At 42.3% G+C, this 24,266-nt stretch overlaps 1 protein-coding gene across 1 annotated transcript in view; it reads right to left on the bottom strand.

The window, feature by feature from the left end:
* Positions 1-20,040, bottom strand: part of shank1 (SH3 and multiple ankyrin repeat domains 1) — a 55,620-nt gene extending 35,580 nt beyond the window's left edge. Inside the window, exons 1-10 of the mRNA XM_056407212.1 lie at positions 19,534-20,040; positions 9,117-9,320; positions 8,276-8,347; positions 7,912-8,020; positions 5,147-5,301; positions 4,168-4,335; positions 2,681-2,797; positions 1,764-1,841; positions 1,054-1,120; positions 582-751 (exon numbers count right to left, since the gene is read on the bottom strand). Of these exons, the coding sequence (XP_056263187.1) occupies positions 582-751; positions 1,054-1,120; positions 1,764-1,841; positions 2,681-2,797; positions 4,168-4,335; positions 5,147-5,301; positions 7,912-8,020; positions 8,276-8,347; positions 9,117-9,320; positions 19,534-20,040 (1,647 nt within the window). The remainder of the gene's footprint in view (positions 1-581; positions 752-1,053; positions 1,121-1,763; positions 1,842-2,680; positions 2,798-4,167; positions 4,336-5,146; positions 5,302-7,911; positions 8,021-8,275; positions 8,348-9,116; positions 9,321-19,533) is intronic.
* Between the last annotated feature and the right edge of the window lie 4,226 nt (positions 20,041-24,266).

Genomic DNA, 24,266 nt, shown 5'->3' with positions numbered 1-24,266 from the left:
AGATATAATAAAATGTATGCAATGTAATAAAATACCGTATTTACATTTATTTATGGACTATTACTCAGCGTGATCACTTATCTGCTACATTGGCCATAACTCAAATATATGCACTCGGATAGCTTATGCATTAAAGCGCTTATAAGCTGCTGCAATGAGTCCTGTTCACCACTAGGTGTTGCAAAAAGCCATCCATTACTCTGCATGGTGTCCCTTCAAACTGTGTAATGCTATACATGAAGTACCTTTTATAAGACTGCCAAAGTCAATCAAACCCAGGAGCAGTTAGTACTTGAGAGTTAATATTCATAACATTATTGTTGTGATAATAACACAATCAGTAATGCGTTACGGTATTCATTCGGGAGTAACTCCAAATTACTTTTAGAGGTCAAAGGCTCCAGAATACGTGAAACTTCAACATGGATGAGAAGATGCTCGGGTTTAAATATCCACAATTAAAGCAAACGCGGCCAGCTGATGACGACACTGATTGAGTCTGCTGTTTCCGCTGTAAGGGAAACTTTGAACATGCAGTCACACACCCTCACACACACACACCCTCTCACACACACACACACCTGCACCGAGACGATGTTGGGCCCTGTGGTGTTGGACCCTGCCATCCATTCGGGCAAGTTCATGCTGCTGTCACTGTTGGCCCGGAGGAAAGGATGCGGGTGGGGTATTGCCAGGCTCCGGGTGCTCTCCCGCCTCTGGGGGGCGTACTTTGGAGACTCCACAAAGGGAACTGGAGTATGAGTGAAGATAGGAAAGAGTGAGGTGAACGTTATTTCCAGATGAGTTTTTTGGCTTCAGTTTGTTTTCTTTTTTTTTGCTCCGCTTCATCATCTATTTTTCTATCAAATTTGAATTCCAAGATGCTGTTGTGATGCTCGACTATATTCCTTAGATTCTGCTTTTCATTGTTGCTCCCTTTAACTTGTTGATTCAAACCCTTATTCCGCTTGTGAAGATCCAACGTATCATTTTAGACGAACAAAACGTCGAACATTACAGGACACTACACACATCCAGGCCTCCGGTACTTACCCACATCTGTATCCCGGTGGTTTTTGATAATTTCTCCCAGCTCAAAATGGCCGGACATAACAGCCACCTGGTAAAAACAGTCACATGGCAACTGAATGAACAGGTAATGGTGGAACAAACGGTTGACTAGTTCTCTTGTAATTACAGTCGGCATGTATATGGGTGCTTTTAATAACTTCCTTAATTTCAACATGCTGTTATCTTCTCATCTGTAAGGGCAAATTACCAAGAGGTGAAAACCAGATGGATGGCCTTGATGGCACGTTGAAAATCATATTCACGTGGTACATGGAATGACTTTTTCCTTGAGGAATGAAAGTACTCTTGTGTGAGACCATATTTCTGTGTTCTTTCCACCATTGCACAAATACTTTTGACCTTTTCGCTTTCCAAACAAACACAGGTCGGCACACAATCCGGCAAATTCCAACGGCTTTCTCCTTGTCGTCTCCCCTTGTTCTCTCTCTCACGCACACAAACAACACAACAGATTGCCTCAGCTGGCTTTTCTTCTGCACTGACAGAGTTAACATATTTAGATTATGGGGTCACACACAATCCTGCCACCTGGGACCTCTGTGTGCATCGCAGCACAACAATGGTTTAAAGGGACATTAGGCCCCGGCACTTTCTGCTACGTTAACTTAATAAGACACTAAACCATACAACCACCCGACATGCGTAATTACCCAGCCAGGCATCGGCGTTACCTGAAAGGGGGTCTGCCCATTGTTGTTCTTTGTGTCTTTATTTGTTCCCCGATAGAGCAGAATTCGTGAAGAGCTTTCCTGCAACAAACAGCACTGATTAGTGTGCAATAATCACAATGTAAATGGTATAATTACTTTTTGATGTAGACATGCATGTGATGTGTTCACATGTGTGCAGTGGCTTTAAGTAGTGTGGCCTTCTTCTTTTTTTTACATTATAGGCTTTTTCTTGTGCTATAATGTTACACAAGTGTTGATATGTAAAGAATATTATTTACACTCAATCAAGTAAAATTAACTTCTACAGATTCAGGTTTAAATTAATATGTAAATTACCTCAAATGAAGCTTTTGTATTTTAATTACTGACATTTTGTTTCCTTAAAACCCTGAAGAAATATTTGTTCTGTCATGCCTCCACAGGAAGAACAGGAAGGCTTGATGAATTTAAAATAAATACTCGGCTTTAACTGCACGAGTTGTTTGAGACTTTGTAAACAAACGTTTTCAGGTAGTTTTTCCGTTGTAAAACACGGCGCTCTATTATTTTAATTGCTCAAGGCTTTGCGTATTTACCATTCACTTTGGAGGCGTGAGAGAAAATATGATTTCTTCAAGAATTCAAGGAAACACAGTGTGAGTAATTGATAAATGGTCAGCTTGCGTGTTTTGTATTCTTTTAATATCTTTATACATTTTCTCTGATTTCATCTTTTTTTGCTGGGAAGATAGTTATTTTGATAAAAATAAGGTTATCAGGGATGCCTCACCTAAAAAGATGCATCAATTACATAACAAAGATAAAGAGCACTCATGTGGCTTTCACTTTATTTCACTGCATGTTTAAAGATTTAAGGAGTTCCATTTTCCCAAACTCTATAGTCGCTGACATTTGATCTGCGTGAAAGGTGTGTCTACCTTGTTGTACAAAGCACAGATGTGCAAGGCAGTGTTTCCAGAGGCATTCTGGGAGGAAGAATCTGCCCCATAGAAGAGGAGGTGCTCCAGATGCTGCGAGTTACCATGCTGACAGGCCTGTGGAGGAGTGATGGAACGAGAAGGGGAGGTACATGTGGAAAATACAAATAGTTTGTCCAGGAGGTCAAATACAAATGTACCAACATTTTAAAAAAATTGAGGATTTATATATTTTTTTGATAAAGAGAACAAAGAGATGGAGAAGCAAACGAGGAACAGACAGTGACAAAGAGAGAGGAACAAGGTGACAGTTATTAAGTGACGCCACATTTAATTAACACCACCTCCAAAACTCAGAGGGCGAGAAAACAGAGTGAGAACAAAAGTGAGATCCAATGAGAACCCGAATAAAACACGCAAAGCAACATCTTACAGTGGACATACACTGTATACTTTTATCAATATTCCTATCAGAGTGGCTGAGCTATCCATTGCAGTCACACATCAGGACACTTATTTTAAGTCAATAACTGGATGTAATGGATGTAAATCAATATGTGGGGAACAGATACTAAACTACACGTGATCGTAGCCGTTTAATGTTGTATTATTTGGCAGTTTTCTCACTGATGGACTACTTCTTTTCAAGATTTCACCCGTTTATCCTGTGGTAAGGTACGAGCCATATAAAAAAATAATTAATTAAGAAAATATTTCACTATTTTCTTTCATAGGGAAACCTCAAAATGCAATATCACTGTGCCGGCTGCCTCAGTGTTACATATACAGTTTATCCAAATGAAACTGAAAAAGCTCAACTCAAAAAGTCTTACATTTGGAACCAATCCAAAGAAAACTATCAATATCAATGCTGAACGTATGAGTCAAAGCCCACTCAACACACACGCAGAGACGGAAGAAGATGGAGGCCACGAGCGGCGAGCAGGGCTGAGGAGACAGATGCTGATGAAGTGCGTGGGATCATACTGAGAGGAAGAGGCCGATACCTTGATTCATCCTGTCCACTTCACAGCAGGAATATGAGGCCACAGAAGCGAGGCGGGTGGGATGAAGGGTGAAAGGGGTCCGAGATAAATGAAGAGGGGGGTCGTGTTTCATAGCATGAATGGCTTTTTGACGTGGACACAGAGGCTGTACATGCACAGGCACTGGAACACAGAGGACACGGGTACATTACAAACAGCATCCACGCACACGTGTGCATCACAAACAAGAGAAGCTGAAAACCCAAACACCCCAAGGCACTCTTTGCTTGGTGCTTTCAAATCACAAACCCAAATTAGGCCACTGCCTGCATTGGAGTGAAAGGTTTCGCCTCGAGCATCCTCTCACAAAAGTGTTGCTGTTGATTTAGTTTAGAAAATAATTGGACGCGCAGAAAAAAAACAGAATTAAACTTGATTCATAAATACTTTAAGAAAACCCTTTTTTTTTTTTTTTTAAGAGGCCAAATAATGCGCAGGTACCTGATGTGTCTCGTCCCAGCCGTTCTCGTCCCTGATGCCTAGTTTGGCGTGGTGGTAAAGCAGTGTTTCGCAGCAGGAGGTGTCGCCCCCTGTCAGCACAGTGTGGTAGAGCGGCGTCAGCCCCCTCCGGTCCTTGTAGTCCACAGATGCACCGAGAGACAGTAGGACCTGCAGCGAGACAGTCAACCTCATGTACTCTCTGTATTCGGGGAATTCTCCGGCAGCAATGACAACAATAAGGGAGAATAGCAAAGTAGGCAATCATTGCAATGCAATACAATAATGATGACTTTTATGGGCAATACATATAAATAAACAATATAAAAATCATGGAAACGTATCTTACGGTGGTTTCCAACTTCAAGCTGAAGAATATTCATGTAATATTAAAATCGGAAAGGGAACACATAGCCGGGGGGGTTCAGAGGGGTCATGCAGCACCTCAGGCTGGACAGCTTTAAGTATTAAATCAGAGTTTGCAGTAAATCTTTATGCCGTTTAGCAGCTGTTTCTTTCCTTTGTGGAAAACATGGACTGGCAATATAACACGTGCAATTATCTCCCTCTTAATGAGTGTTCCCTCTACAGGTGCTTGTCTTTTTGGCGATACGGGAACTACATTTCTGGACAAATTACTAAAATGCAAATGTTCTCCACACCTTTAAACTGGGCAATCTGAATTTTAATGTCCTTTTTTCCCCTCTTTGTTTGAAGAGAATAAGAGAGTGTTTTGTTTCAGTGCATTTTGTGTGTGGCGGGCTGTTGATTGCTGTGTGGGCGGGTCTGTGTATTCTCTCTTCAGCTTGTTTGCTTGTACAGTAACACACATGAAGATAATACTACATGACTTCCAGGGCAAGTATCCATCCTGCAGCGACATACGCTGGTGTATTTTATTATATTTTGCCGTGATGACAATGAAAACTCATTACCTGTGAACACCATTTTCATAAAAGGACACCAACGTGTGCATGTTTACCAGAAGGGCCGTATGGCGGTGGCCTCGCACAGCTTTGTGGACGGGCGTGAGTCCATCTTTGGCGCGGAAGTCAATGTGAGCACCTCCTTCCACCAGGACCCGGATAGCCTCACCTCCACCCGGCTCACACTGCACCGCCAAGGACAGAGCAGTCTCTGGCACACACACACACACACACAGATTCAAATGGAGTTTTTAATGGTCAGAAGGATTGGTTTGGAGGTCAAACCATTCGGACGACACTGGCCAGATTGTTTGCTCCCAGCAGGTCGCTTAGTGGGAAAACTGTGTCCACAATACAGGTCAACTATTTACACTCAAACTCTTTGGAGGTTATACTCTTGAACACCTGCAGCTTTGTCCTTACAGGTTCGACAAAAACACATTTTATACAGCCCCAATCTAGACACCCAGGGCATTCAGACGGTGTGTGGCTCATCTTCTCGGCGTTGTGAGTTTCTGAGCAGTCAGTGCTCAGAAACTCAGAAAGTGCCGAAAAATGAAATTCTGCAGAAAAAAATCGAAATATCAAATGTTGTGGATGACAAATCACAGCATGGAGTTAGACAAATATCAACCCACAAAGTGCTGCAACAACTTAGGAGTTCCACTTCTGACAGAAAGTATAAAGAAGACTCACTCCGTGGAAAATCATCAGCTATAATGGAAGAAATTAGGAATTTAATCAGACTATAAATGATTTCCACGTCTCACACTACAAAGCCTGAGACAATTCAGCCAACTGTAAAGTTCCCTCCAATTGTTCAAATTCACATCTGTTCAATGTATTGCAAAATACTAGCTCCTCTCCATACCTGTGAAAACAGTTTTTTCCCACTGATGCTTGCTACACTCAAATATAGCCACAGAGACACTCAATAGGATTATTTCAAAATAAAACCAAAGCTGAGTCACAACACCTGTAACCTCACTTAACACAGTTGAACTCCTTCAGCAAAAAGAAGCAATAGCACGAAGAAGAATACAAGCATTGAACGTTTTCCCAGTGAAAACAGGCTGCCATGGCGACGAGAGAGAGAGAGTTGTTGGCAAAGAGGGAAACGACTGAGGGCTTTTATCCTCAAACAGCTTCTGTGGAGCTCAGGTGCAAACTATTTGGGGGTATGATTTGACTCCTCTGAAGTTACCATGTCGGGGCGTCTCGGGGAATGCCCATTAAACAATTGCCTTGGCAGAGAGGGAAGTGAGCGCCTGCTGACAGGACTCTGAATATAAGGGAGTCATGTGATGTCCTATTAAAGGCGCTCAGTGTGAGTCTGGGTGGAGGAGCAGGAAGAAACGTTTCAGAGTGACAGGCAGGTCAAATAAAATAGAAAAGGGTCTCCAGCAGTCTTTGGACTACGACCCAACAGTTCATGGACTAACTGTGAGAACACCTCGACACAGACAAGAAGAGCAAACCAGCTGAAGCTGTGACATCTTGATTGAACAGCTATTTCAAACATGTAGACGGAGTGAGTTTTAAATTAAACCGTAGCTGTTTTAATGAAAGGTTGTTTCATTCATAATGAAATGTATTGATTTTAAATGATCAATTCCTTTTCATGCCCTTGACTCCACTGTTTTTTTGTTGGTGTCATAAAAATATAGTAGAGAAGCACAGAAATCTGGGTTGAGAACCAAACCCTGATGTCCAAAGCAATAACCACCTCACGCATCCCTTTCAGGGGTGAAGTGTGTGTGCGTTGTCTTTCCCGTGTGTTCCCGAGTGGGTTCCTCGGGGCTCTCTGTTGCCCCCTGGTGTTCAGAAGTGGAAGTGTGTCTCACACCCATGATGTCAGGCTGTGTTTTGTGTTGTGACACTTTGCTCCCACAGCGGCTGGAGCAACACAGAGCAGCACACCCAGACTGTAAATGAGCCGTCTGCTGCGCCCCCTGAGCGCCAACCGGATCTGAGAAAAGACACTAAATTGCAAACAGCACTGGCCTAGATCCTTCACGGAGTGTGAGAGCAACATACTGCAGAGCTGAGGGCATAACACGGAGGGGGAGAAAGGGGGAGAAAGGGGGAGAGCTGCAGGTCACCAAGCTGCTGGCCACCAGCAATATGTGGCACTGTTGAGATGTATGTTTGGATGCATAAAAAGAGCTCCGTCAACCCTATTTCATCCTTCTTGTTTTAACCCTCCTGTTATGTTCGTTTCTTATATACAGCCGTGATGTTCCCGGGTCACTTTGACCCGGTTAATGTTGAATCACCCAAAAGTGGTCAGAAACCCCAAAATTCAAAAAACTATAGTTTGTACCTCATCACCAACAACATTACTAACAATTCAATCCGTTTTTAGTGGAATTGAGTTATTAACCCCTTCATAGATCAGAGTTCAATCAGGAGAACTCACTCGTTTTAATGAAAAATACATGTTCAAACAATTTGTTAGGTACGTTGAAAAAATCTAAATCTAAATTGCATTAGTCTATCATAACATGTATTTTCTCCCAGATTTTATTTGCATTTTGTAATATTTTTTTTCATGGGGTGATGTCGATAAATAGAGATGAGACACCTGTGCTGTTCAGGGTCATAATGACCCGCCCACTAAAAATCATGCCAAATGAGTCATAAAGGATTTGTATTGAAAGTAAACGTTAGTTATGTTTATTTTTACTGTTAAGCCATCTTACCTATCAAATGACTGCAATACGATCATCTGCTATTGTTTTGGATGGATGGATGGATGGATAGATGAAAGACAGGAATAAAGGGGAGGTGAAAAGTCCTCGGCCCGTGAGGCACTCCTTACCGCCGGTGTCAGCATCCTGGTAGTTGGGATCGAGGCCTTTGTCTAAGAACTTGACCATCTTGTCCACAGCGCTGGTTTGAATATAATCCATGAATTTCTTCAGGCTCGCCTGCATGCGGAGACAAACGTGCTGCTGTGTTATAGGGAACTCCTCTGTATTTTAAATAATGTATACGCAAACAAGGTTCTGTGCAGTCAGAGCACATTAAGCCTTGTACAGTATAGATGCATTATAGGGAAATGTACACAAATACACTGACGTGCATACTTTATTGATTTAAATGCACTCTGCAAGTACATTTATATGATTCAAACATGCAGTTGAAACCCTTCAGAGGGCCTACTTCACAAATGTGTTGCATACCTTAGTGTGCAGTTTGGCCAGTTGCTTCTCATCCAGATTGGTCTGTTTGTACACCCTGGTTTTGTATCGAAACTAAACCCGAGAGAGGAGAAGGGAAAGGAAAGCGTTAATCCTAACACAGAGGGCATTTGTCCTTAATTCTCTTTTTGGCCCAGATTCACAAAATGGGGTCTGCAGATTTATTGTACAGAGAAGCTTGATCTGGTTCGCTATACAAACCCCCTCTTCTACTTCACCGTAGACGAGAACTGTGAGAGAAATGGTCTCTCTGTACAGCAGTTTGAAGGCGCTTCAAAGCCTCCACGGGGCCATAATGTGGCATGAAGGAAGGTGACTATACAGACGGAGTAAGAGATTAGCAGCAGTTGCACTTAACAGAGCCGGGAAGCTGAACAGTGCTGTGACGTTGCTCTGAGTTTATGAAACTTAATTCATAAACATTTTTTTTTTATTGTTATAAGCTTACACGACACAAATAACATTTACAGTATGTCGTCTAGCTGCCTTCAAGTGCCTCTGTTTTTACTTCAGTCATCCGGGATCCTTCAAAATACAGAAAGTTGGAGGGTAAATCTTGGTCACATGTGATGCACACAGTTGATATTAATAATGCCATATATCTGAGACTCTTTGTTGGGATTCAGTTGAGTTTTCCAATCTACAGAAGGCAAATAGTTGTCTTTTAAAAGAATCCAAAAAAACAAACTTTTTAGAGAGCAGGCCCTCCTATCAGACTCTGAGCAATGCGTTGCTGAGTAACAGTGACATGAGGACATGCAGGCTACATCGCCTCTCTGTGATGACATCTTAAAACAGTGTTAAAGAAAGACTGGAATAGTACCTCTAAATATGGTACCCCTTTCTCAAAGGACTGTGGGTAGTCTCGGAGCAGCCTCTCCTCCTCCAGGAACATGGCATCATGGCCGTCCGTGGCGGGCTGGAACAGACCATAGTTCAGGACGTCCCGCAGAGATTCGGTGAGGGAGCACAGGACCTGCTGCTTGGCCTTCCACACCGTGGCATCCGGGTTGAACCGCAAACATTTCTACAGGAAACACCAGAAGGAGCTCAACTTGACGTTCAGAGAGCATCGGTGAACTGGGAACGATTAGAGGAAGACAAAGTACGTCGATTTATGGTCAACATCTTACCACATTACATTTAGCCGACGCTTTTATCCAAAGCGACTTACATTCATTAACCGTAGAACAGCTACAGGGAGCGACTCAGGGTTAAGTGTGTTGCTCAAGGACACATCGACTAGGGCTGGTCCACAATTACAGAATACGTTGACAACATGAGCCGTTAAAACAAGGTCACAGCTATGAAAAGACAGCAAAAGTCAACCACAATTATTAAATAAAGCCACATTCAAAGAAATCAGTGAATCCGAGTTTTAAGAACTGATCTCAAGGAGGATGAAGACGCAACAGCCATAATATTAACAACCTGAAGAGTATGTGCATATATATGTCAATATGTATGCAGGTTTTTGCATGTATACCCGTGTTTATATATATTTTCATTTTTTATCTTTATTTGTTATTTTTATGTTTTTGTACCATTGTGTACGTACAATGTGTACATATTTTCCTGCATGTGCATATCACCAATAAAAGATTTGATCACAAAAACAAAAAAAACTGAAAAGGTGTTAGGAGGCAGAACTTAAAGGAAAGGACACAACATTCTGGAAAATCCACAATTATTCATTTTTAAGAGTTTATACTGAGACATGTCTGACGACCTCAGGCTGCAAGCTGCCTCACATGGGGTGAAATTATCTGTCATATTGTTGGGGTCAAACCATCTGTGCATTAAAAATAAACTGTCACCAATCAATCAGAATATCATATATAGAACCGTTATGTTGAAAATGTGAGCAGTTCTTCCATCACTGGTTTCATTTGAATATTTGGTAGAAGCATGACTGGTGGTGAACTAAAAGAAACACGAACTGTGTTGTGCATCAGTACGATCTTTCTTATTTCCTATACTATATTTTGTGACCAAACTTAGTCTTTGCTCTCCTTGTGGAGGTCCCGACTGTCCCAGAGTCAACGCTGCGGCTCTGACCTTTAGCACTGCTGCACTCTGGGACTGTTCCCCCTGTGAGTCAGCAGGGGGAGACCGCCTCAGAGGGAAGGGGGGTCCACATTCTGCAGAAAGGGATTTGAATGGCGATTCAGTGCAGCTGGAAGTGTCTCCACCGGGGTCGTGAACGGCCAAATGCTCAGTCAACAAAGTGGGACGTTACTCACTCCGCAGATGGCTGACAGAAGGTTTTTGGCACATATTTCTCTCTCCTCCCTCCCTCTCTCCATCTCTCTCTTCCTCTCATTGCTCAGAGTGGAGTCGGGTTATTCTCTGACCTTGAGGCAACAGCAGGATGATTGGCCGATGCAGAGAACAGCCAGCTGCAAGGATCTCTGCCTCTTACTGCGTTACTGCACGGGCTCTTCTCTCTGGCCCAAACGTCTTTTAACCCAGAACATCCACTCTGTCTTCATCTCTCACACACACATACCAGTGTGTGTGTGTGTGTGTAACCCTTCATTGAGAGTTTTTTTTTTTGCAGAGAAGTAACATTTTCTCCCTCTATTTTATTCAGTGTCTCCGTTCTCGCACAGCCAACACGGTTGCCAAGGCAACCGGTTCATTCGTGGAGCAAGCAGCTTGTTGCCATAGAGACATCCCTGTGTTCCCTAGGAGATGGGGTACTGGAAGGGTGTGCATGCGTTTGTGTGTGAGCTTTTGCATTAGTTTTGATGGATGGACGCGCACATGTGTGTGTGCGCGCGTGTGTGTGTAGATGTGTGTGCTTGTGTGTGTGTGTGTGTGTGTGGCGGGGGGGTGAAAGACAGTGGAGTGAATGAGAGGGGAAGACTTTAACTATGAAACTATGACAGCAAAAGAGGAGGAAAAGGGCTGTTTGTATTAGATTATGTTTCACAACAACAAAATACACACACTGGCCTACACACTGCACACACAGTACACACTGCACACACAGTACACACTGCACACACAGTACACGCTGCACACTGCACACACAGCACACACTGCACACACAGTACACACTGCACATAAAGGATGCAGGCAAACAATCTCAGATTAATCACAATCACAGCAGGACAGGAGGAAGGTTCAGGATTTCGTGATCGTGCTGGAGGAATATTCCCACACTCAAACTGAGCAATCATGAACACTGATAATTATCATAAAATATAATTGAGATTTAAATGTGTGTCATGACTTTCCTTTCGGCCTAAGAAGCTTCAGGAATGTGATTGATCCTACAGCTTCTAACCGGCCAATTAGGACTCAACGCAGATTCAGACCTACAAGGTTCTTCAGAATGCTTCATGGTTCTGAACCGTTTTCACAGTTTCACCCTAATTTTCAAACACGTTTGTATATTTAATGCAATAGTATGAACTGTGCTTTATTAAAAATCAGGCCTATATAGTCACACACAGCCTTGCAACTTGTCATAAACCATAGATGTTGCACAATGGTTGAGTGTGTGTGGTGCCCTCTACTGTTCAGAGAGTTTAGTAAATCTAAATGAAGGCGATGGTTTGGAGAACGTCTCTGTACAATGACAATATTGTTTCAGTGACAGAATATAGAAGCACAAACACAGGATGGTATTTCCTTTAAATTCAAGCTTGTTTGCTCGTTTTTTGTGTGCGAAAATTACAAAAATGCTCAAGTGTTAACCATTCAAAATCCTTGTCACTATATTATATGAAAAATATTATGAGCCTATAATATTACATTAGGTTTTTTATCTTTTTGTGTGGAATATCCTATATATTCAGCTCCTCCATCAATTCATTTGCGATGGAAAACAATTTTAAAAAACACAATTTATATTAAGTGAGACCTCCCATTTATTTCAGTGTGTTTATCATCTTCACATCAGGCATCATCATATTTGAGTTGTATACTGTCTAACCGCTACTGAGTTGACTTGATGCGCCTGCGCACTGAAGCAAACAAAGTCTGAATAAGGTGTTTACATTACTCAATATTCAATTACCGTATAATAAACACAGATAAATATGTACAGAAAATTAATTAAAGGGACTTTTTAGGCTTTTATGAGGACTTAAAGTCATGAATTTAGCTGAAAGTCATCATTTGTTAAACTGTAACAGAAACGTTTGTCTCCCCGTCGGAATATGTAGAAATGTAATCTGCTGTTGGAATATTGATCCTGACGATTAAATAACCAAACAACAAAACATTGTGATACTGGAAACGGTTTTAATTGATGGTTTATAGCTTGCTCATCTGGATGGCTGGAGCCAAACGCCTCCTCTGTTGCCAACACCAGCATGAATTATGTTGACGTTGGCTGTAAACGGGTCTATTAAACAAAAGGAAGACAACAACTAATGCTGCAGCTTTTATAGTATAAAGCCGTACAGTAATTTGAGTACATTAATGCAGCTTTAAAACCCTTCTGTTTCTCTTGTGGTTTTATTACTATGCAGATCAAAATGCTGTCTTGTCTCCTGAAGCTGTGATCACACTTTCCCACTCACATACACCCACTCACTCTGTCCATGCTGCTCTTCATCTTGCCTGCCTATCTCTATCTTATTCTCTCTCCCCCACCCCTCTCTCTCTCTGTCGTTCTAAGCTCTGTCTCTTATATGCAGAAATAAGAGTCGCTCCCCCCTCTCTCTCTCTCTCTCTCTCTCTCTGTGTGTCTTGCACTCTCTACCTCTGTCCCTCTGGTCTTTTCCTGCAGGCCTAGTGCAGTGGGACTAGAAGCCTTTAATGAGATCTATGGGGAAATAATAACCCCCCCCCCCCCACTAAACATACATACACACTCACACGTCCGCCATGTCAACATTTAAGTCCACTTCCTCTCCATATCTCACTCTCTTCCTCGCTCTCACACACCCCCTCCAGCAATTCAAGAATGCAAATACATTCCTTTAAAGCGGTCCTGTCATCCAATGTTCTCTCTCCATTGTCTTTCTCTCCCTTTCACTCACCCATGCTGCACTCCTCCCCCCCATACTCCCCCCTTTCTATTATCTCCATCCCTCTGTTCACCTTGGAGCTCACCCTTTCATTAACATACAACCGCTTGAGAGACATGGTGGACACCGAGATTGAAATCTTAAGCAGGCGCTGATAAATGTTTGTGTGTGTGTGTGTGTGTGTCCAGACTGTTTGTGAGAGCGATTCCTGCCTGAGGGGCTGCTGCTTATACTTCGGAGTTTGCAGGAATCAAGTGGAGAAAACATAATTTGTTTCATGCTGTTTAATGCGCTCGGCACGCAGACGGCAACTTGACGGCGTAGATGCAAGTTTGACAATTTAATGAACCTTCGAAACCAAACTGCCTCGACATCCTGCCGTGGCGGGATCATATCAACCCCTTGAGAAACACATATCTGACTGTCGCTGTGTGCACAGTTAATGGACCAGTGGCTTTTCCATCAGCCACTGGTGGAAGAGGAAGGATCAGTGAGGAGTGCATCCACTAACAGATAATTCAGAGGACGTCAAACTAAACTAGAACTGTGGCTGTCAAAAAGATATTGTCGAGTTAAAAAATTCAATATGTCCCTTATAATTTTGGCATTAAATGGAAATCCGAGTACCTCTAAATTGTACGTTAGCAAAGGATTTTCGTGAAGGGACCTAGTTACTTTCCTTCACTGAGTTTAACAGTGAAACAGTTGAACTACTTCACATACCTTTGGGTACTTCAGTCTCACAGTAAATCATCTTTTAAGCACTGACTGAGGCCTCATTACCCAGGTGGATTTCAGGAGAATATTCCAATGCTAAACAGGTCACTGCATTAATAAAGTCACTCAAAAGCTGTTAAAATACTATATGTCACCTGGACCTTTAAAAAACGATTCCACCAAATTTAGCTCCATTTCTAGACATCGTTTGACCTGCCAATCATCAAAAGGTGCCCCCTGGGTAAACTGACGGGTTGTACATGAAGTGTTCTTCAATCAATGACCTTAAGCAGATAAAATGGGACAAGACATCAACTGTGCAGAATAACTTTTCATATATATAATAACCCCGATCTGTCTCTCTCTCCGGCATGAGACGCTAGAATCCATGGAACTACATTTTAGTTTGACCTAAAAAAACGAACCACTAAACCCCGGATTCTTTCCACATGTAGCCCGAACCTCGTCTTGACAAAATATAGCGATACCGCGCAACACGATATGACAAACAGATCTGTAGCGCTCTCCGTCACCAGCACGCCATCTTGATTGACAGCACCCTGAGAGCGATCTCTCCAGTAGGCGTGTACGGATTTGTTCAGAGGGCTTTAAAGCATAAGGTAAAACCCGCTGAGGGGAGGCCGCTCGAATCACCAGATGTTTCCTCTGAGGGCTCCGTGGAAACGTTTCAGGAGAGAGTAACGAACACTGACCTCTCGACAAAGGTCACAGGGCATTTATCATGTCCAAACATTTTCTGCAGTCCACAAAAAATTAAATGAATGCAGAAAAGGGAGCCAATCTCCTCAATATGTCTGCTCAATAACTGAAAATTATTTTCACGATATTGTTTTTTCCCCCGGAAACTGCAAGTTGCATTATAATAACATGAATGAATCTTCTTCTTAAAAAAAAAATCAGGTGCACCTGGTCCAGCCCCTTGATATGCTGCTATAGGCTTATATGCTACTAGGAGATGTTAAGGTTACACTGAGCACCTCTCTCCTCTTCTCTCTCTCCTTGTGGATGAATTTACATCTCTCTTTTGCACGCTCTGCGACCGACAGCCATGTGCTATTGCACATTACTAACTCTGCTTCTTCCTCGGAGTCTTTGTGACTTCACGTCTCATAGGGCCTTGTCTCATGGATCGTGGAGGTCTGGATCGTGCATTCATTCTGTCATATTCATTGAATGTGTTTATGTAAGTCTATAATGATTCCTTCTGTACACATGTCATCTATTGCTTCTGTCCATCCAGGGAGAGGGATCCTCCTCTGTTCCCTTTTTTCCAGTGAAAGTTTTTTTTTCTTCTATTTTTTGGGAGTTTTTCCTGATCCGATGGTCCTGAGGTCAAAGGTCAGGGATGTCGGATGGGTTCAGATTGTAAAGCCCTCTGAAGCAAATTCATAACTTGTGATATTAGGCTATATAAAATAAACTGAATTGAATTGAAAATGTGGCTCACGGCCCAAGAATTTACTGCATATTGTATGTTCAAGAAAGTTGCAATAATAGTATTAGTTATAGTTGAATTTTAATAATAGGTCATTTTATTCACGTGCAAGGGTCGTCTCCTATAGAACACTTTGGTTTTGAGAAATGCGGTGTCCTTACAACGGCTGGCAAGTGGGTGACAGAGTATGGGGAAAATATAGTTATTAGCCTGATGAGCAGCAGTACGACAGGAACGTTGACATGAATTGACATATCAAAGTTAATCGGCGATGAGAGCTCTGTAATCAAACTGCATCAAATCGGATCGTTTCGGGGATGCACATCCCGGATTAGCGAAGAGCTGACGCAGAACTGAATAGCAATATATTCTGCCAATAAATATATAAATAAAACCTAATTACCAGTGTTTGTGTGTTTGTGTCGTCTCTGCATTACTGCATGAGTCACTTACGTCACTCAAAATCCTCCCCCCTCAATTCATAACATTTGCATTTGCGTTCTCGAGTCACTCCCTCGTCTCATTACAACGCAATTAACAATCAATTAGATTTTATTGAGGGTGGATTAGCTGACATGTAGAACACATCTAATGTACTGGGAGTGTAACATGATATTACCCAACACCAGGGAGTGGAGGAAGAGGAAGAGGAGGAGGAGGAGGAGGAGGAAGACAGGAAATGAACCAGTGGGGGGAAAAAGATCAGAGGGTTTTTATTCTGAATGTGCAGAATGCAAATAAGAGACGGAAAGGGAAAAGTGACCTGAAGAGGTTGAGTCAGGGTCAGAGTGAGCGAGCATATGTCAGAGTGATGGTGGGTAACAACACTCGTGACCCTGGGGAATAACAAAATATGTACTGAGTCAGTACATCTTGGCAGGAAGGATTCAAGGTCATGTTTAAGTGCATTTATATGTTAAAGTGGATCTCTGAGTGTGAGTGTACACTCAACACACACATGTGGACCATCATGTGATCATTATTATGATCGTTAAGTAATATGATTGTAGTTGTCAATCTTGAAAATCAATAAATAGGACATTGTGATAACCAAATTGTTTACTTAAGAACAAGATTCTGAAAGGTTTTATTTTAGCATTTAATTTAAATTGAGTTTAAACAAAATGCATATTTTAGATTATTTAAAAATTCATTAAAAAACTCAAATGAGAGAAAGGGGAAATAAACCTCGTACAATGTATTTTCCTTCAATGTGATATTTGTATTTTATTTTTTTAATGCTCTTAAACAGCAGGGATAGACCAGGAGGAAATAGTTTGAAGAAAGAACATGTGTAATGTAAATTTGACAGACTTTACACATTTCTTTTAAAAGGTGCAATGTGTAAAATCAGACCAGAATACTAATCTTGAGCAAAGCACAGATTAGAAGACATTTATTGTAAAACAGGGAATATTAAAAATGTTGAGGGGTGTTGAATCTAAAGAGACAGGAAATCAACATAAAATATCTTAAATATCAACCAGCAACCGAACAATATCTGTACTCGCTGATCCAATTTCTATGTACTTCAAACTCATTCCACCTTTATTTATTTCTGTCTGCTTCACTTTATCCACCTGGATCTATCTCTATCTCTCTCTGTCTTGTTCTGTCGACGTGCATCTCCTTTCACCTGCCGTTCCTCAGATACTTTGTTTCTACATCAATGGACTTTGATCTGCTTCTATCTGCGTCTACCTCCGTTTACCTTTATCGCCATGCTCGTCTTTGTGCTTTTATCTTCCTCAGCCTCTTCCTGCCTCCTCTTCCAAACACCCATGCAGCCCATTCTATCTCTCTCTGTCTTCATGTGACTGTCGAGCAATATCTGAGTATCTCTCGCCAAGCTTGAGCGAGCATTCTCATCTCGCGCAATCCCATTCATCAATCTATTCACAATGAAATGTTGATGCCGATTTGTACGAATGAATAGGGAGAGGTGAATTATTTATGGCCGCTTTTAAAAACACAGAATCAAGCACACTTGGGTATCCACACACACCGCTCAAAACACCCATGCACAGATCAATAATAAATCACACGGCAGCGAGAGGGAGGAAGAAGCGTTGAGCGAGGCGTTTATAGTGCACTTGGATGGTAAATATAAAATATAGACACGCATACACACGGGCACTCACAGATGCATTTATTTCATTTGCAGTGTCATTCTTGCCGATGATGTATGAAGCCGACTCATCAACAGAAGCCACGATCGCATTGATGGAAAAGAGAAAGAGGACGAACCGCTAATGTCTGAGGGGAACGGCCTCCTGACAGTCGAACACGAAGGCAGTCTGGTTTAGCTTTAATCTGGCAATGAGCAAAGAGGCACACTCTCCCCTCTATCCCCGTCCTCCTCTTCCTCTTCCTCTGTTCTTTCTTCTTCTCTACCGTAGCCCCTGGCATCCCTTGTCGCTTCTTCACAATTCAATTAGCGGTGCAGTTGAGATGATTCACTTGAACGAAAAGCACAGAGGAGGAAAAAAAAAAAAGGACTGAGTGTCTGGCATCTAATGGCTAATTTATCCAGAGTGGGAGAATGGCGGAGTGTACGTGGAGGCAGCTCCATCTCCGGCCCGTGAGGCCGATTACGACACACTTCCGATGGAAGCTTTTGCACAGTTGTGATGTGAGACCGCATCTGAGAGATGGAGAGGGCCGGCAGATCGGTGGTGTATCGTGATTCTGGACAGCCCTCTTAAAACCTGTCACACCGAATAGGGCTTTTCACGGCAGGCTTCATCGCACCATTCAGAAGATCTTTGGCGACATTAAGCCGGAGGCGACGCTTCTTCCCCCTCTTTTAGCTTCCCCTCTTCACTTCAACTTCCCTCTCTCGGAATGCTTTCCGTCTTCTGGAGCGTGTGTTTTTTTTAATTTAAAGTATTGCCTGCATGTTGTCATTGTGATTGCTCTTGTATGTCTTTTTGGCTCCGTCTCTCCCTCTCTTTCTCTCCGGAGCTGGGTCACCTTGAACGTCTCTCTCACCCTCTCAGATAGTTCACTTTGCTGATGAGTATTTGCGCTTTCCTCAGTTTTCTGCTGGTGATGCAGTGTGACCAAGAGAAAGAGAGAGACAAAGAAAGAGAATCCAATCGATGTAATACGCCCAATCCTCGGAAATGTGTAGTGTTTCTGGAGCACTGCCCATTGCAGGATTTGACTGTTATGACACTCATGGTCAGATTATGAAATAATGGGGCCCAGGACACAGACATCCATCCACTCCCCCATTCCTCATACCCATTATTCATGTGCAGGGTCACAGAAACGATGTCAAGCAGATGCCTCCGAGAACTCTGAGGCATTTATTAGCCCACTTTATGTGAAAGGGATGGTTAGATATTTAGGGAGTTAGATTAGAGGATCGGCACCACTCACATATCGCTTTAAAAATAAGAAACTACAGACAGGAGCAGGTAGCATAGCTTCTTTCAGGCAAGAAACATTCCGATAAAAAAACAAGTTATTGTTTTTATTCTAAACAAACAAGACGTAACGTGTGAGTTAGTGAGTTTTAGCTTGTGTGACTTTGGTAGAGAAGATGTTTCCCCCTGTTTGCACTCTGTGCTAAACAAGATGCTGGCTTTGGCCTTACGACCTTCTCATGTTACTCAAAGAGCGCACTACAAAATGTCCCCAAATGTAAAAATGATTTAAAGACCTCATAAACTGATGCAATTTCCATGCATATTTTGGTCATGAAAAACATCGAGAATAAAGGCATGTATGCATGTATGCATGTATGCATCATTCCTCGAATGGTGAAATTAATAAGGGTTATTTGGGAGTTTTTCCTGATCCGATGCGAGGTTCTGGGGCAGGGATGTCTATGTGTACAGATGGTAAAGCACTCCGAGACAAATTTGTAATTTGTGAAATTGGGCTATACAAATAAACTGAATTGAATTGAATTGAATTAAATAATAAAGTGTGAAAAAAACACTTGTGTGTTTAACTAATGGGACGTGGCCCGCTGTGTTTGTCAACTTTGCTGCCGTGACGTGTGTGGAGTGTGTGGAGTGTGTGCAGTGTGTGCAGTGTGTGCAGTGTGTGCAGTGTGTGCTGACAGCACTAACCGTTTGCTTTATGTCTGGGATGCCGATGCGAAACACCATCATCGCGATGTGGGTGTCCTCAGATGACACGGTGCCGGTGCTGCGCTCCTTCAGCCTCCTCTGCTGCTGCGGCTGCTGCTGTACGTGATTGGCCGGCTGTTGGTGTGTGGGTCCGGGATTAGAGGCATAGGGGTTTGTGGCGTGTCCCGGGTTCCCTGACCGAATCTGTCTGTCCCCAGCGGGTCTTCCGGCCAGTTTACCTGGCTGCCTGTGTCCCTCACCTCTGCCCACCCGCGACAGGCCACCTCGCCTGACCTCCATCTCCTCCCCGTTGTCTTCCTCCTCCCCTTCCAGCTCGCCGTTCTCCTCCTCCTCCTGGTCCTCATCACGCTCATCCTCTTCCATGCCCTCCCCCTCCTCTTCCTCCTCCTCCTCCTCGTCCTCTGCCCCTGGATAGAGATGTCGGTTATTTCCCAGCATCTTTTGTTGCTCCTCGTCGCTGGACAGGGGGCTGAACGGCATCGTCATGGCGACAGAGAGGGCGGCACTTGTGGCAACGCCATCATTCCCAGAGAGACACTGCAATGAGGAGGAGAGAGAAAAGACGTGATGAAAACAGAGAGAAAGACAAACTAGAGAAGAAGTTTGCTAAAAGTTGGGCAAGAGTACAAACACAGAACAACAACAATAAAAAAAAGTCACATTTCTTAAAGAAAGCCACACCACAAAAGTACCATAAGTAAGTGCCATTCAAGTGCAAATCTATTTTTATTCAAGGTATACTCAAAAAAGATGTGTTTTTAGTTTCCTACGCAATCCAGGCCTCCATTCCACATCACTCTAGTTTCTGTGGGAACGGACATGCACTCCTTCCAACCCTCAATGCCGATGACATACTATTCACACCTCGTGTATAAATTAACTCACTTGTGCTGTTCATTTTCAGCTTCCAGGCTCTCGCTACTCATTCAGACATCCTGCTGTACTTTTACACTCAAGATTTGCCTGCAGACGACTGAACCTTCAGACACGTGAAACACATCAGTATTTCACTGTGAGCGATAGCTCCATGGCGGGTAAAATTATACTATATTGGAATCCGCTCATGCAGAGAGCACTGCTGTGAGACGTACTGCTTTAGAGGGCACGACTGCACTAGTAAGTTACCACCGTGTACTAACTGGAAAGAAGAATTATTGACGTCTATTCACACCATAAGCTTGAGGAAAAAAAAACCTTCAAAGGGGAAAGCAGGTACAAAAGACGTCAGACAAACAGTTGATGCTGAATTATCTGTCGTCGTGTAACAACCATTTGTAATGGCTCGCAACTGGACCGAAATGCAATCACACGATTCCAGAGATCTTTGATCTTTTATTTAAAGCTCCGGGAAACAGCAGGCAGAGTAAAGGTAACACCGAAGGATAGGTTCACCGGGGGTCGGGCTGGCGGGTTTAACGGGAACAGGCAGGTGTGTCTGGAAGGCCGGAGCCTAATTAGGGAGTTGATCAGAGGCAGGTGAGTGAACAGGTGAAGGGAGTTAGGCTGACGAGGTGGGAGTGACTGATCAATGGAGTGAGGAGGGGCCGAGCTGAACTGAGACGCGTCGTCGCAGGGAGACCCCAAGATAATGATGTCAACGCTTTCTTTTCATCTTGTACATCGACAATTTCAAGCAATTACTGGGTGGGTGTTTTTTTTTATTGTCGGTTGTAATCAACAAAGATCTTAGGTTTTAAGTCTTGTTACACGAAAGCTGCTGAGACTATTTTAGTTAATTGAAAGCTGTGTGAGAGCATCGGAGCTTCAGAGCTTCAGAGCTTCAGCGCCGCATTCAAGTGCAAGCTGAGATAACAGATCTGTCCCCGGTGGCTCCTGGTTGGCTCTGCGCACAGTTTCAGGATTTTCAGTCCCACCACATTCTGGACAGCTCCACACAGAACCAAACAGCAGAATGTCAAAAACAAGAGAGACAAGCTCTTGTCACACCTGAAGACTGACCAATCAGCAGAGAGGTGAAGAATCACCAAATAAACACAATAATCTGAAGGTAACCAAGTTAAACTTAAGTACAATTTCTACTTCTACTATATTCAAGACAGATAATATGTACTTTTTAAAGATTTAGATTAAAAAAGCAGATTTATGCTGCTTTGAACCAGTGATTTGTAAAAAAGAAATGTTATCGTACAAGAATATGTTTCAATTGACAGTGTTTCATTCATCTGGAAAGAAGAAAAAAACCGGTGTCAAGTTGCTGTTTGTTTTCATCTCACTTGAATATCAAGTACAGAATAATGAGGCTAATTTCAATTTTAAATTGAGTTTGTGTGTGTGTGTGCTTGTTATGAGGGAGCTGAAAGACACAGGGGAATTAAAGCCATGTTGTGAAGAGGATAAAATGTCTCCTTGTGAGATAAAACTAGCAGCTGTCCGGTTCGACAAGAAACAGGAATGAAGAATAAGAAATGAAGGAGTATCTCAAGAAGAAAAGAAAAAAGGAAAGGGGGGACAACAGGACCACATGTGGCCAGCAATGTTCCTTTTATGTCTCACATTTTATTCGGCTTAAGGCAGCTAGGGGAGATTTGTACAACTGTCTATGATGCAACCATCGGGTATAATTTATAAGATGCCAGTTGAGTATCTAAAGTGTGTGCCGTGTGGAGGCCATACCTAAAATAAGGTTTTTACAGAAACTGAAATTCTTGCCACAATCCATCACTCGATCTAACAAAAACCCAATTTGAAGCCTGAATGTGAAGCCACAAGTTGTTCAATTTCAGTTTGTTTTTTCATGTTTGGAGATGATATGCCAGTCGCCTCTTCCTTTGATTTCCTCCACTTCTCACAAGAACACACCGAGTAACAAATAGGCATACCCTGTTGCAGGAGTTATGAGGAAACAGATGGCAGACGAGTGTGTAGTAAACTGTAGAAGTTTAAAAGACATTAGAGTATCACTCACTCAAATAGACAATAACTTGTCACACTTGACAACCAAGGACAAAGGATGAATCAGAGTTGAAGCCTCTAAAAGCCATTTTAAACATTACTCTGAGTACTAAACATGCACCCTTGGGCTATTAAATCTTATTTTATGATCTTGTCCTGTGTTATACATGTGAAATATGTACGTCTACAGTGCCATAAGATAAATGTGATGGAGAAAATGGTGCAGTATGTCAAGTAAAGAATCGATTGACATGGAAGTACATAACTCAGTATAAACTGGGCTCTTGTGATATAGTTGTAGCTATAGTGCATTTTTAAAGCTTTGGAAAAGGCATGTCTTAAAGATAAACATAAATTAATCAGGACTCTTATTTAAAGCTGTGTCTGAAAATGTTGAGGATGGCTGGAGGAAAAACGATAAAATAAAAGCAAGCTTGTGAGAATGTTTAAAAAGAGGGAATAGTCGACAGGGGAGGAAAAGAGGGCTGGAAACCAAATGTTTGAAGGGAAATGATGAATAAAAGAGACAAGGGCAAAGAGACAAAGAGACAAAGACGGGGAGGAGCGGGAGAACGCAGCAACGTTGGTTGAGTCTTGTCAGAAAGCTCACCAACCAGGGAGGGGTACCTCGAGCAGATATGATAATAAATAGAAGAGAGCAATCCATAGTTTTGCATAGTGCTGAGCAATCAAAGATCGGGGATGCGAGAAAGGAAGGGCAGGGAAGAGGACATCGGGGGAAGCCGTCAGGTAAGAGGGGTGTGATTAAAGAGAGAAAATTAAACAGTAACAGAGCTCAAGAGGAGGGGAAACAGAGGGAAGGGCAAACATATGAGTGGTTTTATGATGTGAAGAGGAAACACCAACCCCGTCTCATAAAAATTAAGTCTTCAAGTAAACTGAATTTTCAATTAAGCTTCGAGGGGAAAATATTTTCTCTGTTTACGATTAGGTTTGCAGTTTTAAGCATGTGGTTAATGTTTGGCTTTAAAAACAGTATATTTGTTACGCAACTGAAGTTACATATGTCAGGTCAAATGTTTAATGTAACATTAAATAAATACATTTTGACATAAACAGCGGCCTCCTGATTTCTAAGGCCGGGGTTTGCTTGACTCGTCCCTTCATCACCTCGTCCTCCCCATTCACGCACTTTGATTGGAAACAAATATTTGATGATCGGAAAAAAAACATATGTTAAATATGTTAAGCTATTTCCCCCTGAACCCCAAAGTTCAACGATGCTGAAGGAAAAAGAACGATGCGTCTTCCTGGGACCACGAATGTCTGGCAAAATGTCATGTCAATTCATCGTTGTAGAGATATTTCAGTCGGGACCAAACTGAAAGACAGCTAAATAACCGACCAACCAACCGACTGACATTGACATCCATAAAGCCTATGGCCCATGGCTAAAAATATTAAGGTTATTAAATAAGGGAAGAGAGTGAAAAGTGAAAAGACAATGACACATGGATGGAATGGAAGAGAGAGTAATAATGTTTTTTTTTTTAGATATTGTGACGAAACAGGGAAACAAAAGGAACATTGATGAACCAAAAAAGCCAGAGCTAATTTTGACATTCATTGTATTTAGATTTTTCTTTTTTTTCCTTCATGCCAAAAAATGTAAAGTTGTGATTTTTTGTGGAATTTGTATAAAAGACTCTGAAACAGCCCATCGCCCCTCACGGGCTACTCAAATGCTCCACTGAAAGATAACATTTTAAACTAAATTACGCTCCTTAAAGCAGGCAAAGGTACATTGCATTGCACCACACAGTGATTATAAGCCCTCT

Source organism: Pseudoliparis swirei, chromosome 23 (genome assembly GCF_029220125.1).
Source record: "Pseudoliparis swirei isolate HS2019 ecotype Mariana Trench chromosome 23, NWPU_hadal_v1, whole genome shotgun sequence".
NCBI lineage: Eukaryota > Metazoa > Chordata > Actinopteri > Perciformes > Liparidae > Pseudoliparis > Pseudoliparis swirei.
This window is presented reverse-complemented; position numbering and strand designations above follow the sequence as displayed.